This window comes from Hemitrygon akajei, chromosome 7 (genome assembly GCF_048418815.1).
Source record: "Hemitrygon akajei chromosome 7, sHemAka1.3, whole genome shotgun sequence".
Classification (NCBI taxonomy): domain Eukaryota; kingdom Metazoa; phylum Chordata; class Chondrichthyes; order Myliobatiformes; family Dasyatidae; genus Hemitrygon; species Hemitrygon akajei.
In genome coordinates this window covers 179,016,402-179,033,952 of record NC_133130.1, presented here as the reverse complement: position 1 = coordinate 179,033,952, position 17,551 = coordinate 179,016,402, and the positions used below count along the sequence as shown (strand labels likewise).

Here is a 17,551-nt window from a genome sequence, read left to right as displayed (position 1 = left end):
ACTTGTCAAAAGAATTTGAAGCAGGGCCACCTTTGCTGCTGAGCTCCAAATTGCAATGCATCTGTGTGGAAGAGCCCCTGCATCTGACCCACTGCAGACAACAAGCAAGCTAACAAAATCTGGCCCATTATAGCCTAGATAGGGATCAGCTCAGTAGTGTGAGATCACATCCACGGAAGGTGCTTATGGAGCATCTGCAAAAAAAAACCTTTGGGCAAGGTGAACATAATTTTTTCTATAGTATTATAGAAAAGCAAATGTTTGGATGATTCAATAGACATGTGCAATTAACATATGGTGAGGGGTGGTAGGTGGTTGAAAGAGGGAAAAGAACATTGCTTCTGAAAAATATGTAGTATTTTGAAAGAACAGGTTCTTTTCCATCGATAGAGGCAATTTTATTTTTCAATTCACCCAAGCAAGACTGGATTTAAAATGTACGTCCCTCACTTCTACATTTAATTGAGCTTGCATGGAAGTCAAAGTAAATGGCATGGTAGCGAAGCAGTAAGTGTAATGCTTTACTGTGCCAGAAGTTGGAAGATTGGGATTCAGTTCCCATTGCTGTCTGTAAGGAGTGTTCACATTCTCCCCATGGCCATGTGTGTTTTTCGCAGGTACTCCAGTTTCCTCCCACATTCCAAACAAGCACTGGACCCTGTCAGCAAGTTGTGGGCATATTACATTGGAGTTGGAAGCATGGCAATGCTTGTAGGCCCCCAGAACATCTTCAATCTCTTGGTTGTTGATACAAATGACACTATTCACGGTACGTTTCAATATATGTGACAAATAAAGATAATCTAATCTTTATTTAGAATCTCTATTTTTAAATGCTCAGAAATAAGTCATTAAGTCTACTTTCACAGCTTTCTCCCCTCCAGGAAGTCTACCAAGAAATGCAACAATGAAATTCAATCTACCTACAATTTCTTTTGAGAATCCTGTTTGACTTGAATCCTAATTGACTTGAATCCATAAATTTAAAAGTCACTGAATTCAGTGAAACTGAAAAAAAGATTTAAAAAACAGCTCAAATACCATAGAAACACCATTAACCTCAATGTTTTGTTGAGGGATTTGTAATGGTAGAAGGCTTACTCCTATAATCAAGAAATTACCTGAAACTGAACTGTCAGTCATTTTCATTGACATCTATTCCATCATGAAAATTGCTTTGTGCACCATTTGTAATATCACTTGACACTGTCCTCAGCTCATCTCTACAGGACTTCAACTCAAACATTTTCTGTACAAAAACTTATGCTCATCTAAAACTCAAATTAGTGCTCCAAACTAAACTGTTCTCAGATTTGTTCAGCTTTCCGTGCTTTCACTTCTGACCCACACTAGCTCCCTTTGACAATACCTCAATGTTAAGCTAGTCCACCAGTCCAACTGCTTCCTTCCTAACTTCACTGATCTCTGCATCAGTTCTGGCAGCATTCTGGATCTCACTTCCCACAATTCTGTTTTTAATTTCACCATTGCTCTGCATCATACATACCTTCACTGCCTCAATAATTAATGTTTTTTAGATCTTTGTTGTAATTAACCAGATGAACAAATTCTTTTATCACCAGCCCTCTATCACCTGCTGTTTGCCATACCTCTTTTAGTGCTTTGGAAATTTTCATTTAAAAAGTGACACTAGCAGAATCAAAGCTTTGCTTCATTTGTTGACATGCACATTTTCACTTATTTCACATACTCAAGACCAAGTAAAAGTTTATTTCCCTTAGATTAAGTACATTCCTATTAAAGTGCAATACTGTACCCAAAAGGGGTGCTACAACAAATGAACCTAAAGTCTTTCACACTCATTTTGAATAGTTTATTTGAAACAAAATAGCTCAGGGGTCACCAGGATAACTCAAGCTATATCCTACTGCCTTGGAGTTTTGTAGACAGGTTTATTTAAATCGCTAGTCTAAATCAAACTATTAAGCTGCAACATTATCCTTCATTGCAAGTACTGCTTCTAGTTCCTCGACTTTAATTTTACAGTTTTACACAGAACAAATAACCCTGAAGCATTTCTCATCTCCTTATCCTTTATTAGACCATAAGACTTAGGAGCAGAATTAGGCCATTTGGCCCTTCCATTTACTCCTGTATGTGAAGGATGTAAGAAATAAAGTCAATTCAATTCAGTTCACACTCTTCAACATTTGGCACACTGCTAGTGTCTCCCACGGTGAAGACTGATGCAAAATACTCATTTAGTTCATCTGCCATCTCCTTGCCCTCCATTATTATTTCTCTGGCCTCATTTTCTAGCAGTCTTATAGCCACTCTCATCTCTATTATTTATACATACTTGAAAAAGCTTTTTCCATCCACTTTGATATTGCTTGCCAGCTGGCTTTCATATTTCATCTTTTCTCTCCTAATAAATCTTCTAGTTATTCTCTGTAGGTTTTTAAAAGCTTCCCAATCCTCTGTCTTCTCACTAGATTTGCTCACTAATTTCCCACCAATTATTTCTTTATGCTCTCATTACTCTTCCTCCTAGTATGTACAAACTCTATCATTAGAACTTCCTTTCTGAACTACTTTATCTCATCAGTACATATTGTATTAATCACAATCTGAACTATTAGAACTTATAACATTTCATGTTTAGGATTTAGTACAGCTCTAATATCAAGTGCAGAACCAAAGAATGCTTGGTGAAAGCCAGTTGTTTAAATAGTTTGCTTGGATCAAGCAGATAATATTGCTCTTCCTGAATGATACCTTACCTGACAAGTTTGCTCAAGTGATGTATAAACTTATGAAATAACTATTGAAAGAATAAATCATTAGCATTAAAGCTATTTTTCTTACAAGCAGTCCATTTGGTATAAACACAGAGTTACATTTTGAAACTACCCTTTTCGAAAATATTTTCACTGGAGTATAATTTTATTCGAACTGAAAGCATAATTGCATGCTTTAACTGCAGTGTTCATTTAGTTTTAATTTGGAGAATAAATATAAAGATATTAACCCAGTTCTTCTATGCCAATTTCAGATTTAAGATGTTTGATAAAGAGTGCAGATTTTGAAAAGCACTGAAGTATTCATAAGCAATTCTCACCGAAGTAGTTTGGAGAGAGGTGGGAAAAGCAGATGCAGGAGGAAGGCAGACAGGAACAGGCTTTGCATTGTCATGAGAGCGGTCCAGCAGTTCCGTAGCTTTCACTATGCCTGCTGAGCCTGGCAAGGTTAGATCGGAGCTCCTTGATTGATGCACAACTGGAAAGTGGGAGGAAATAGTGCAAAGAGAAGGAGATGCAGAGGTATGATGGTGAGGAACAAAGTCCTGCGAATAGGATCTAAAAACCGACTTGAACTGAGGAGACAGAAAGAAAGAGAAAAAGCAGGTTCAAAGGTCATATAAAATCTAGCAAACCTACAGTATGTATGCATGTCAACCAAATGCATTTTAAGGAGATGTAAACCCCTACAACAGACCTCTCTCCTCCTCCCCCCCCAACTCCCACAATGTACCTGGCCTTTCTAACTACATTACCCCGTACTCATCCTCAATAATCATCATTCCCTCAGATACAGTGGACTGGATTTTTCTCAGTCAAAACCAATACTTAGACTGTAGTTGTATGTTTAGATACCAAGTCACCAAGTTAATGCAGAGGAAACAATCAAGTAAAAAGCATGCTGGTTTAATTTCAGACAAGAGTTAAAAGCAAAACTAATCATAATCATTTCAAATCAAATGTTGAAGCACAGTGATTGGTGTACTCAGATGATATTCTAAATTTTCTGATGAAGAATCATGAGGTAACTTTTAAACTCAAAAACAGTTTCTCATAGAAAGCTTGCATGCAACTCAGGGGTTGCATGCAACTTTACAGATTGTAGCAATGAAATACAAATAGAAAGCACTCAGATCAGCACCTGCAAAGAGGAAAAAAGGTTAATATTTCAGTGTGATTATCTTTTGATAGTAAGTTGGAAACTAAATATGTTTGTGTGATAGCCAAGTGACAAGTCATCAAGGATTGAGAAGATGGTGAAGGCTATAAATCACAGATAATCTGTCTGGAGGAGATCTAAACAGAAAATGAATGAGAATGGAGAGAAGGAAGAAAGAAAAGCTAGAGTTTTGAGAAACTAAACACTGCCAATACTAGACATAGCCAGTGGGTCAGGCAGCATCTGTGGAGAGAGAAGAATTGAGTTAATATTGTAGTTTGATGTCAGTTCAGACAGAAACCAATAAGCCCAGTTATGTAAAATTTGTTGAACTCATTGTCAAGACCTGGGACTAGAGATACAGCCAGTAACAGGCCCTTCCAGCCCAAGCCCCCAATTACATCCATGTAACCAATTAACCTAGTAGCCTGGCTTTGGACTGTGGAAGGAAACTGGAGCACCTGGAGGAAACCCACACCATCATGGAAGAATGTACAAACACCTTACAGACAGCAGCGGGAAATGAACATGGGTTCCAGACATGGCAACAGTGTTAAGCTAAATGCTACACTATCTCACTGCCCGAAAGGTTATATAGGACTTTTCTGAAACAGCCTGAGAGCAAATACAGACGTTAAAAAAAGGAGTGGGGGGGAGTTTATGAGTGAAAATGGGTGTCTCTGAGTTTCCAACACAGGATCCCTCATGGACTGCATAGAGGAGTTCTCTAAAACCCAAGTGGAATTTGGCTTCTCCAATGTAGAGGAGACCACATTAGAAGCACCACATCCAATATACTAAATTGGAAATACAAGAAACTGTAAATGCTGGCATCAAGAGCAAAAAATCTGCTGAAACCTGGATGCAAAAATCACAATCTGAAATGCTGACCATCCTTTGATCTCCTGTGCTCCTCCAGCAGTTTTGTTTTACACACAAAATTGGAATTAGTACAAATGAATTGCTTTTACATTGGGCGTAGTATATAGAATCAGAATCAGTTACTATCATTGGTGTGTGCCATGAAATTTGTTAACTTAGCAACAGCAGTTCAATGCATACATGATAATATAGAAAGAAAAATAAATAACAGTAAATACATATGTGCATATTGAATAGATTAAAATAGTCCAAACTCAAAAAATATATATTAATAAAAAGGTGAGGTAGTGTCCATGGGTTCAATGTCCTTTAAGAAATTGGGGGAAGAAGCTGTTCCTGAATCGCTAAGTGCCTTCAGGCTTCTGTACCTACTCTTGACAATAACAATGAGAAGAGGGCCTGCCTGCCCTGGGTTATGGGGGTACTTAATAATGGATGTCACCTTTCTGAGATATCACTCCTTGAAGATGTCTTGAGTACTACAGAGGATAGTACCCAAGATGACTAATGTTACAACTTTCTATAGTTTCTTTAAATCCCGTGCAATAGCCCCTGTACTGGACAGTGATACAGCCTGCAAGAATGCCCTCCACAGTACATCGAAAGAAGCTTTTGCATGTTTTAGTTGACAAACCAAACCTCTTCAAACACCTAATGAAATATAGCTCCCGTCCTGCCTTCTTTATAGCTGCATTGATATGTTGGAACCAGGTTAGATCTCAGAGATCTTTACACCCAGGAACTTGAAATTGCTCACTCTCTCCACTGGTTCGTATTTCCTCATCTTATCCTTTCTGAAGTCCACAATCTACAATTGTATTGTCTGGGTGATCTAAGGCCGTCTGAAGAGCCATTGAGATTGCGCTTGCTGCAGACCTATTGTGACGATAGAAAAATCGCAGTGGGTCCAGGTCCTTGCTGAAGCAGGAATTCATTCTAGGCATGACCAACCTCTCAAAGCATTTTATCACTGTAGATGTGAGTGCTACTGGGTGATAGTCATTCCAGCAGCTCACACTATTCTTCTTATGTACTAGTATGCCTTTTTGAAGCAGGAGGGAACTTCTGACTGTAGCAGTGAGAGGTTGGAAATGTCCTTGAATACCCCCACCAGTTGGTTGGCACAAGTTTTCAGAGCCTTATCAGTTACTCCATCAGGGCCTGCCAACTTGCGAGGGTTCACCCTCCTTAAAGACAGCCTACCACTGGGCTCCAAGACATAGATCACAGGGTCATCGGGTGCAGCAGGAATCTTCACAGCTGTAGTTATATAGGTTCTGAGGTGGAAAGAGAGGAAGATGCCATGGATTGGAGAAGATAGAAAAATGAGAACCTTGAAGTCTCTGGATACAAAATACGAGGAAAGGGGAAGATATGCTGGTGGAAGTTTCATACCGAAGGTAACAAAAATTAAAGAGGATGATCGTTTGAATGTGGAGCTTGGTGGGGTCTAAAGAATGAAGTGTGGGGCATGGAACTCCATCAAAATCTTCCATGAATGAGGATAAAGAAAAATGTTTGGAAGATCTGGAGTGGAAAACATCATATAAAAAGATATGATGGAGTTACAGAAACTGTGAGAATGGATTTCCTTACAAGAAATGGGGCGGAAGGAGTCTGTAAAGATAACTATGAGCATGCATGACCTTATAACGGATATAGACTGCAAATCCATCATTTGGTATTGAGCCAGTGAAGCTGAGAAAGAATCGGACACAGACGCTTTAAAACAAAAAATAACAGTCATATGGAAATTAGCAGCAAAGGTGATGAAGCAAAAAGAAAAGTCCTATTAGTAAAATATTAACACTATATTAAAGTTCTAACAATGTTACTGAGCTAGTTACAGGATCTAGTTATAGTTGTATTAGTGTGTGTGGTCGCAAGATATCTACTTTTATCGGATCAGGCAAGAAATTATCTTGGTGAAGAAGAAGAACTTGGCATTCTTGCATGGACCAACAAGGAAACATAAACCACTGAAAATAAATTGGAGAAGGTCGATGAGATTTCACGAGTTTAAGAAATAATATTAATACCACAGCCTAGCCCTGAACCTAATGAATTGCCTTATATACAGTAATTTTCTTTCAAAGTGGTCCCATGGCAGGAAATGAGTCTGGTGTCAATCCTGATGATTAAGTAAATTTATTCATTGGCATTTGGTTCAATTTGTCTTGGCCAGCAATAAAAGACAGGTTACTTTGTCAAGATCAGCAAAATATGATACTGAATGTTATACAGAACAATGGCTTATTTGCACAGACATCACTAACATTTAATTTGCTTGGAGACATTAAAGCAAAAGAAGTGTTTAAATAAGGTGGAAGATTTGCTCAAATGTTTATTTAGACAAACTTTGCAAACAATTAATAACCATTTTATCAAAGTAAATACTGCTTCTGTGATACTGAAAATGACTAAAATAGGTTTATAAATACAGGTTTGGGTTTCCTAGGTCCAAAGATCTGATGCAAATTAAAAAGACTAATTTAGAAAATTATTACCTCATACACACCACATAACAAATATAATTACAGGGAAAAAAACTGACATTTGTAAACATATCCAGATTGAACTAAAGGTTGCGAGATCTGTGACAGCCAAGTAGCAGATGAACTCCAGTCTTCACTGATGCACAAGTTTTTAACCAGTACAATTCTAGTAGCTTATTATCATAAACTCTGATGAAGCACCACTATAAACAAAAGTCATTATATCTAATTGCTTTCTGAAATGTTCTGAAGAAAGCAATTATTATGACAATCAGCCTTTGTATGTAGTCAATCATATCCAAACAAATTAATTACCTCAAACTGAAAGCAAATTAAATTGCATTCATATTGGGTGGCACTGATCTTTATAGAACATAGAATTGTATAGCACATTACAGGCCCTTCTGCCCACAATGTTGTGCTGACCCTCAAACCTTGCCTCCCATATAACCCCCCACCTTAAATTCCTCCATATACCTGTCTAGTAGTCTCTTAAACTTCACTAGTGTATCTGCCTCCACCACTGACTCAGGCAGTGCATTCCACGCACCAACCACTCTCTGAGTGAAAAACCTTCCTCTAATATCCCCCTTGAACTTCCCTCCCCTTACACCTTAAAGCCATGTCCTCTTGTACTGAGCAGTTCTGCCCCGAGGAAGAGGCACTGGCTATCCACTCTATCTATTCTTCTTAATATCTTGTACACCTCTATTATGTCTCCTCTCATCCTCCTTCTCTCCAAAGAGTAAAGCCCTAGCTCCCTTAATCTCTGATCATAATCCATACTCTCTAAACCAGGTATCATCCTGGTCAATCTCCTCTGTACCCTTTCCAATGCTTCCACATCCTTCCTATAGTGAGGAAACCAGCACTGGACACAGTACTCCAAGTGTGGCCTAACCAGAGTTTTATAGAGCTGCATCATTACATCGCGATTCTTAAACTCTATCCCTCGACTTATGAAAGCTAACACCCCATAAGCTTTCTTAACTACTCTATCTACCTGTGAGGCAACTTTCAGGGATCTGTGGACATGTACCCCCAGATCCCTCTGTTCCTCACACTACCAAGTATCCTGCCATTTCCTTTGTACTCTGCCTTGGAGTTTGTTCTTCCAAAGTGTACCACCTCATACTTCTCTGGGTTGAACTCCATCTGCCACTTCTCAGCCCACTTCTGCATCCTATCAATGTCTCTCTGCAATCTTCGACAATCCTCTACACTATCTACAACACCCCCAACCTTTGTGTCGCCTGCAAACTTGCCAACCCACCCTTCTACCCCCACATCCAGGTAGTTAATAAAAATCACGAAAAGTAGAGGTCCCAGAACAGATCCTTGTGGGACACCACTAGTCATAACCCTCCAATCTGAATATAGTCCCTCCACCATGACCCTCTGCCTTCTGCAGGCAAGCCAATTCTGAATCTACCTGGCCAAACTTCCCTGGATACCATGCCTTCTGACTTTCTGAATAAGCCTACCATGTGGAACCTTGTCAAATGCCTTACTAAAATCCATGTAGATCACATCCACTGCACTACCCTCATCTATATGCCTGGTCACCTCCTCAAAGAACTCTATCAGGCTTGTTAGACACGATCTGCCCTTCACAAAGCCATGCTGATTGTCCCTGAACAGACCGTGATTCTTTAAATGCCCACAGATCCTATCTCTAAGAATCTTTTCCAACAGCTTTCCCACCACAGACTTAAGGCTCACTGGTCTATAATTACCCAGACTATCCCTACTACCTTTTTTGAACAAGGGGACATTTGCCTCCCTCCAATCCTCTGGTACCATTCCTGTGGACAACGAGGACACAAAGATCCTAGCCAGAGGCTCAGCAATCTCATCCCTCGCCTCGTGGAGCAGCCTGGGGAATATTCCGTCAGGCCCCGGGGACTTATCCGTCCTAATGTATTTTAACAACTCTAACACCTCCTCTCCCTTAATATCAACATGCTCCAGAACTAAAATTAATGGTACTAAAATCCGTAATGCCAAAAATAAAACCTCAACTCTCTTTAATCCAAGAATTCCCTTCCGAAAATTAGCTTGGTATCTTTTAGTTACTGAAACAGAATTAAAGGAAATACAAGTTTATTTAATGCACAGTTAAACAGTATGGTTCTCTTGTCTTGTTTTCAACGTGTCTAACTTGTTAATTAAACTTGCTCAACAAAACTGAGCAAGATCAGATACTAATACTGATGAAATATCCGCAATTGATGACAACTTGGCAAAGTGAATAGGGGAAGCAGTTAAGGTAGGAAGTAGGCAGTAGCAGCAATAGCAAGGCCTTAAACAACTCTACATGCACTCAGAAACTTTAAAAATCTGTCACCTATTAATCTTTTTGGTTTGTTAGCAATATTGATCAAACAAGACAGAAATAGTGAAATGTAACATTTGAAAAGACTAATCCATGATATTAATATTTTTCTGTCAATGTTTCAGTTATCTTTTCCACATTACATGAAGATCACCACAACAATTCAAGTCTATAGATGCAAGTGTTTATGCTTTAAGATAGTGCTTGAATCAACTTAGGATAATTGAGTCCCAAAATATCAAAAAAAATTCAAACCTTTTGTCATTGCTTATCTACACAAGTTCTGTTTGTCTACTATTTCATTGTCTGCAAACTGTTAAAACTTGAGAATCAATTCATTTTTATATTAAAATTAAATTGATATAGCTTATTTTTGCTGAACTAGAGAAATTAAAAATAACTACTAAATTGAGGGTTTCATAGTCAGCATTACATTTAGATTGTTGCAGAGTATCAGAATAGCTAGAGTTCCATTTGCTTAAACCTGCAAACAAAGGACATACTAACAAACTCAATTGAAATTTGCCATAAGATGTAGGAAGGAAATTGAGAAATGTTCTCGTACGACCTTGCTTTACTTAACTTAGTGTTCAACCTTGTCCGGCTGAAGGGTTTCAGCTCAAAACAACAACTGTACTCTTTTCCATAGATTCTGCCTGACCTGCTGAGTTCCTCCAGCATTTTGTGTATGTTGCTGACAAAATCCTACTTATCAATAATAACATCACTGGCCACCCTCTTCCTCTCATTTAAACTCCCGACTTATCCTGGTGTCAAATTTCATGAAATCTAGTGTATTAGTGATCACAAATATTCCCAATAGTCAACTATTTATTTATAATGAATGATTTAGCCTCTGATTGCTGGTGAAACTCCTCTATTAACAGCTAGACATTATTGGCTGTAATCTTATTTCACTCTCATTGTCATAAACTCAACTATAGGTTCTCTACATTTAAGCCTACAAACGATACAGGGGGGTTGTTAAAGGGTGATAGTTAATGACTCAAGCTATTAATCCACACTAACTGATACTGCCACAAAGTCAGTGTAAAAATTACCAGTTTAAGAATCTTAAACTGCTCTCCCATAATGCAAATCTGTGTGTTGCCTCTAAATGTGGCACCAAGAATTAGTAAGATAGTCCATCAAGGATGAAAAACCATCAATAACTTATTATATTGATGAAAAATATAGGATATACACCCTAATATTTATAACTAGATCTGGAGAACAGCAGAATTCAGCTGCACCAGCACATTTCAATATTGTTTTTCTTTACTAAATATTGGCATATTTTACTACTTTTATGTTGTGTTTTACCTCCAAATTTAAAACAAATCAATTTTAAGCTAAATATTCTGTGTAAAAAAGATCATACTTTCCAACGTTTGAATCAGTAAATCCAAACACCAGATCCAACATCATTATGATATATACCTTTAATTCCTCAATTACTTACGGTACATCATAAATAAGCCACAGCAAATCTGCCAAATTAGCCAATGTAAACATCCTTACTTTCACTTTATCACCAGAAAATCTTAACTGCAGAAATGAGCCACACATGCAATATACTGTATTTTTTTAAAATGCCAAGTCGATTATAAATTATAAAACTAAAACATCAAAGCTGTTTTTGTTTTAAATTGTGTAGTCAATTGTCCAATGAGAGTCCCTTTTCACCACAATTTTTAATGATGCTATAGCCAAGCAATCAATGTCAAGCAGTCTAAATTTCATCATGTCTAGAGCACTAAACCTCTACTGACTAAAGAAAGCATCAACACAATCTGTTCCATCCGTTACATGCAATTCCTGGGTAACCCACAGGTATCCCAATGTGATTTTATTGTTAAACATTAAACTTTAAGGTACTGTAGATCTAGTCTTTTTGGCTAAATGACTTTCTTATATACCATCTCCCAAAGATCTATATTTAATGACTTACTTTTGACAATGGAGTTATTCTCTTCCTTCTTATCTTTTTAAATTTTTGTTAAAAAAATTATTAGTCTTTTGTCACAAAAGACTAGAAAAATTTCATTTGCAAATGGTCATATGCTGCTATGTTCTAGTGTGGTTGTTGAAATTAACTTTTTCATTGTACTTGTGCATATGACAAAAATGAACAAACAACAACAATGCAACAACATATCTTAATCAATAATTTACCATGTAAAGACAAACAACAGGTTGCATCTGTGCCTGTGCCTACTGGTGGGCCAAAATTAATTGGGAGTTACACACTACTTATCTAAAGAAAGTGTATTTTATAATCTATATATATCTAGACAAATCACAATTACTAGTTACCCAAGGCAGATCAAACTGGGCCTAGTCATACCAAGTTAGCAGGGTTTCAATGAACGTTAAAATTGCTCTGTATTTAGGATCCTGATCATTTTCAAGTTCCTCATAAGCAATTTCTATTTGCTGTTGGGCGAAACTACAAGAGCAAAAATGATCTGAATCATCTTCAAAATTTAGTTTCTCAATCCATAAAAAGCATTAAACATGAGTTGTTGGTAATTTATCACTAGTGGTTCAAGCATTACAAAACAGAATGGAGAACTAGCTTTTTGATGAGGCAGGATTAAAAGTTCAAGATATAATGTTGTAAAAATGGTGCCTTCATACAAAGTAAGACAAATATTTTTCAAAACATGACTGAAAAATAAATATACAGCAACAATCTCAAGTGGCCCTTTCTTTGCAACAACTCCAGGTATTCTGTAACTTATGATTGCACCACTCCATAACAATCAATTAAAATTTTAAATGTACATGCAATTAAATTTATAAATGTAACATGTTAAAGGGTAAATTGTAGCTTTACTACATTTTTAAGACAATTAATTTCAATTACCAACTTGGTAAAATTCAGCACAGAGAGCAGAAAATTTTCGAAAAAGTTAATTAACAGCATTTTAGCTAGGAGAAATAAATACTGAATTGGAGTCCATAGCTATGCAGGGAAGAGTGTTGTGTATTTAATATTTCAGTAATATTTGAGTAATATTGCAAATATAGTACAGTACACATACAGTATACTATATAATTGAACTACTATATATAGACATCCACAGCATAGTAAACTTAAATTGTCCAATTCAGGCACAAAGATTTAGTCACTTTGGAGGATTTTGTACTCTTTTGGGATAACATCTTTCCTGACAAGGGTGCTCACTCTGCTTGGCAGGTGAGACTTGTGGCTATAAACAATCTCAGGTTCTGGGGCCTCTTCTGGGATGGTTGGTGGAAATGACTCTGGGACTGCAGGAAGTGGTTCTGACAGCTCTGAATACCTTTCTTTTGGACTTTGGCATCCTGAACAGTGCATTTGATCTGCTGATATATCCTAGGTAACCAGACAAAACTTCGAACCAACACTTCAATTTTAGCCATGACAGTACATTGCACCTCCAACACTTCAAGTTTTGATCTGGATGGTACAACAACTTTCAAACCCCACACAAGGTAATCTCCATCAAAGGTAAGTTCATCCTGGCGCTGGTAAAAATGGGAGAGCTGCAATTTCTACTGCATGTTCCAGCCATTTTGGGTTGCCACGTAGACCTGAGACAGTGTGGGTCTTTTCTGGTATCCCTTTAGATCATCTCTGTTGTAAAAGGGAGACTTTCAATTTGCATTAGGGAGAATATGTCAAGAGGATTGCCTTCTTTTGCAACATTTTCAGTTATTTCCTTTTCCAAGGGTAAACGGGATAATCAATCAGCATTTCTATGATTTGTTGTTCTCTTGAATTTGATCTTGTAATTGTGTCCTCCAAGAAACAGAGCCCATCTTCAGCATTTGTGCTGCTGCTGTGAGTGAACACCCTTCTGTGGATTGAAACTGGACACTAGTGGTTGATGATTAGTAACAAGGGTAAACTCTCTCCCATACAAGAACTGGTTTGAAAGGTTTTACACCCCAAATCAGACTCAAGGCCTCTGTCAATCTGTGGGTAATTTTTCTCTGCAGCAATAAGTGAATGTAATGCAAAGACTATGGGATATTCACTTCCATTACTCATAACATAACATGTAACATAAGTGCACCTACACCTTAAGGCAAGGCATCACAGGCAAGTTTCATGGGACAGTGTGGATCATAACGTGTGAGTACAGTGTCTGGCCACACCATTTCAGTTACCTTTTGAAAAGCCTCCCCACACTGCTTTGTCCATTGCCATTTCTTTCCGAGCTGTAGTAATGAGTTCAAGGAGTGCAGCACAGTAGCCAGGTTTGACAGGAATCTGTTATAATAATTGACAAATCCTAAAAAGGACCATAACTGTGACATGTCCTTTGGCCTTAGGGCATCATCCACTACTGCTTGAATTTTCTCAGCACACTTGTGTAATCCTTGTGCATCAATGGTGTGACTATAGTAAATGATGTTTTATACCAACCTTGGAATTCAAGGTTGAAAATTCCACTCAACCTTGGAAAGAATTTCTCCAGACTCCATGTGAACTTACTCACTGGCTACTTCATTCATGGATGGTATATGGAACAGGTTGGGCTTTGCAAAACTTGGGTGTGACATTTTCATTTAACACTGTCTTACCCTTGATACATTTGAGTTTTCCAGTGCCATCCGTGAACACTGCTGTGGCATCATGAAGAATCTTTCTTAATTCACTTTCAGTTGACTCTATTGCAGGAGATGTGGCATGCAAATGGTGGTTGGATCTCCAATCAGGTTGTAGTTGTCTTAATCACTTATGTCCCCACAATGCTGGCCCTCCTGTTTTTACCACATACAAGCCCAATGTGGTGTGTTGGTTCTTGTATTTCACTGTTATGAAAGTCATTCCCACATTATTTTTTCTCCAGTATAAGTTCTTAGTTGGATATCTGCAAGCTTCAGTTCAGTATCTTTGAAATGCTGTTCAAACTTATTTTGTGGAATTACTGAACCAGCCGAGCTAGTGTCTAATTCCTTTTTAATTAATTTGTCGTTTACTTCTGGTCTAAGCCATATTGCTTGTCTATTGTTAAATCTTCACATTGTAACTATCAAGGTTACTCAGTCTCATCATTAACAGACTTTTTAAAATAAACAGCATGCAGATTAGTGTTAATTTTGAAATTGCAGCTTGACTTTTTATCATTTTCTCTTTCTTGTGCAATTTATTTATTTCTGTCTACCAACATGCTCTTTATATGTGTCCTACCTTGTTGCATTTTCTGCAAGTTTCACCTTTAAGCCTGCACTGGCCTGATGTATGTGAGCCCCTGCCACAATGGCAACACAATTTGTTCGGCCAGACCCACTTCTGTTCATATGTTGCAATTGTGTTCACACTTACTTTCATTTCTGACAGCAACTCAATTGAAATTCTATCTGCTGTTTCCAATGATGCAACTATTTCAACTGCTCCTTTAAACTTAAGTTGTGCTTCAGTTAGGATCCATTTTTGAATGCTTTTTTGTAAGATTACACAAACTAAATGATCTCTCAGTGCATCATTATGCCCATCACTGAACTGAAAATGTTCAGACAATATCTTCAATTCAGCCGCAGAAGCTGAAACAGTACCCCTTCCTTTGATTCCACTTATGAAACCTAAAGCCTTCGGCAATCAACAATAGTTTAGTTTCTTAATATTCCGGAATTTCTTTACAATATCAGTAGAGCACATACCAGATGATTTAGTTAGAGCAGTTAAACTTCTAACCAAACTGCTTTTCCACGCAATGCACTCAGCAAAACTGGCACTTGCTTTTCATTGGCTATTTCATTTGTTTCCAAATACTGCCCAATTTGCTCAGTATACAACATATATGTCAAACTCAAGGCCCGCGGGCCAAATCCGGCCCGCGGTGGAATTATCTTTGGCCCACGAGATAATATCTAATTACTATTAAAGCTGGCCCCAGTAATCGAAGCGCCTATGGCGTATGATATGGCTAATGCTGAGTTTATTCAGGTACCAGGTTTTCAGGGTTTTTAGTGTTTATTCGGCAGTCTTCTTCATAAGAAACGGAATTTGTAAAGTGAAACACTTTGTAGTTATAGCAGAGACTGAGACACATGAGAGCAGGCTGAAAAAACGGAGGCAACGAAAGCTGCGTTCGCAATGATCCGGCCCGCATGAAGCTGCATTTTGCTCAATCCGGCCCGTGACCTAAAATGAGTTTGACACCCTTGGTATACAACATCCAGTTATCTTTGTGAAATTGAGCCTATCTATGTTCCTGATGTAGCTAGCCATTTCTGCTTTCATTTTAAATTCATGGTTATCACCCTGTACTGGTGATTTATGAAGCTGTGAATTCATCCATTTCCTGCCTTTTTAACTTGACTATCTTTCTCATCCCCTTGCAAAGTAATAAATGAGTCATGCTTTTTTAAAAAAACTTGAACATCTCGCTGCACTTTTTTAAACTCTAACATCTTGCTACGGGCTTTTAAAAAAAAAACTTAACAGTAAGGTGGTTGTCTTGGGTTCATTTAAAGCTTCCTCATCGCCACTGTTGTATTTTGCAACTCCAAAACTTGAAACAAATTGAAAGAAAAACAAAAGCCAGGAAATGCGTGTGCTTAATTTCGTTTTTACTTTAAGCAAGGCATGCATATATTATGTGGAGGCATGATTATGTATGCTATTCACATACTTTTACATATAATGCACAATAGTTATGTGAACAAAGAATGCTTAATCAAACAATATATTTATAATATTACTCAAATACAGCATTCCCTATAACAGTTTATGACAAGGCATCAATTCAAATGGAAAAAAAATTAAAAAATCAGGACAGACAGCCATCAATAAGTTGGAATGCTTTAAAAGCATTATTACCTGTGACAAGAACAAACCATAAATCACACAGATAAAACATGCTGTTAATTACTGCCTCGATACAATATGCATTACTCAACTCATGAGTGATGACATTGTGAATTTATCATGGATGTAGGGACTGAAGGTTGATTGCTACATTTAGTAATGACACAAAGTATGAAAGTAAAAGGTGAAGAGAACAGAAACTAGATACAAGAACTAATGTGTTGGCAAAAATCTGGCAAAGGGAGAATATGGGAAATTGCAAAATTGTCCAAAATGGCAGAAATACAAAACATTATCTGAATAATGAGGCCATAAACACAAGTGATTCTGCAGATGCTGGAAATCCAGAGCAACATACACAAAATGCTAGAAGGAACTCAGCAGGTGAGACAACATGTATGGAAATGAATAAACAGTTAACGTTTCGGGCCCAGTCCTGATGGTGTTTTGGCCTGAAATGTTGACTGTTTATTCCTTTCCATAGAAGCTGCCTCACCTGTTGCGCTCCCCCAGCAATTTGTGAGTATTACTCTGAACAGTGAGTTTTCAGAGGTTCAAGACGCAGAGATTTGGATGCCCTTAATCACATTTCACCCAAGGCTAGTACAATTGTGCAAAATGTTATTGTGTGAGGAATGTGTGCAAAATTGCAGAGATTATGTTTCAGTTATATAGGGCACTTATAACTGATTAATCAAACAAATTTATAGGCAGTGGTAATCAAACACCACAGGAATAATATGGAGTAATGCTTTGGAGACTTTCATAAGAGCTGCAAAAAAAAACAAATTAATTTTTTCTCTCATACATAATACACATTACGGAAAGAGGCTACGATTCATGCTTTGGAATTGATCCACATATATTGCAGTCTGCAAAAGAGTGTAGATCTTCACTGTCATTTCCCCTCCCCCACCATCCCCTACTGAGTTGATGTGCGCAAATTAGAGAGATTTGATGCAATTTTGTTTTTGGTGAAGAAGATACAGTGTAATTTATCAAGAATTAAAGCATATACAAAATAAAAATGCAGAGATGGTGTAACTTCCATATTCTCACAAGGATCGACATCAAAATATGAACAAATGATTTATCTGCAAAAATGTAAAAGCA

General features: G+C 37.6%; 1 protein-coding gene across 11 annotated transcripts in view; it reads right to left on the bottom strand.

Moving 5' to 3' along the window:
* The window catches only part of LOC140731227 (rap guanine nucleotide exchange factor 1-like), a 173,911-nt gene that overhangs the window by 44,177 nt on the left and 112,183 nt on the right, over positions 1 to 17,551 (bottom strand). For 4 of the 11 annotated variants that reach the window (XM_073052719.1, XM_073052721.1, XM_073052722.1 and 1 more), the window contains one exon: positions 3,083 to 3,337. The exons of the other annotated variants lie outside the window; for them this stretch is intronic. In XM_073052719.1, coding sequence (XP_072908820.1) covers positions 3,083 to 3,337 — 255 coding nt within the window. The remainder of the gene's footprint in view (positions 1 to 3,082; positions 3,338 to 17,551) is intronic. 11 annotated transcript variants of the gene reach the window in all.